The following is a 551-nucleotide window of genomic DNA, read 5'->3' as shown; positions in this document are numbered from 1 at the left end:
ATATATATATATATATATATATATATATATATATATATATATATATATATGTATGTATGTATGTATGTATCGAGTGGAGACAGTCTCCAACTATGAATTTCTTCAAATCCTGTTTGCCCCTTTTGCTGCAGCAGATGGTATCAACTGGGCAGCAGACACTGCAGCTGTGACTCTGTGCTGTACTTTGTATCGGTGATGTGCTGCAGCTGGGGTGTATAGACAGCTGCTGCTGCAACTGCATACTTTGTAGTGCCAAACGAAGCCTTCAGAGTTCGCCCCTCATACACTGCGCCGTCCACCCCTTGGATCGCGGCTATAGCTTCCTTGCTGGAAGAATATGTGACGTATACTGCAAACGAAGGCCCCCCCCAGTGCCTGCAGTGTACGTACACCCCATCGCAACCCCATATGTCTCGTGCACCACCAACAGCATGACAACAGCGCAAATGAAATTACGGAAAAACACACACGGGCCAATACACCCAGCACATCCTCAAACACAACAGCCAACAGAAACAGCAGCAACAGCAGCAGCAGCGACAGCAGCAACC

At 46.6% G+C, this 551-nt stretch overlaps 1 protein-coding gene across 1 annotated transcript in view; it reads right to left on the bottom strand.

Moving 5' to 3' along the window:
• The window catches only part of EMH_0078620 (RRM domain-containing protein, putative), a gene marked incomplete at both ends in the record, with an annotated part of 3,356 nt that overhangs the window by 1,106 nt on the left and 1,699 nt on the right, over positions 1-551 (bottom strand). The window contains one exon of the mRNA XM_013500027.1: positions 244-375. Coding sequence (XP_013355481.1) covers positions 244-375 — 132 coding nt within the window. The remainder of the gene's footprint in view (positions 1-243; positions 376-551) is intronic.

Source organism: Eimeria mitis, genomic scaffold, assembly GCF_000499745.2.
Source record: "Eimeria mitis Houghton genomic scaffold, Emh_scaff4932, whole genome shotgun sequence".
NCBI classification, from domain to species: Eukaryota; Apicomplexa; class Conoidasida; order Eucoccidiorida; family Eimeriidae; genus Eimeria; species Eimeria mitis.
The sequence above is the reverse complement of the archived record's forward strand: the minus strand, read 5'-3'. Positions and strand labels throughout refer to the sequence as shown.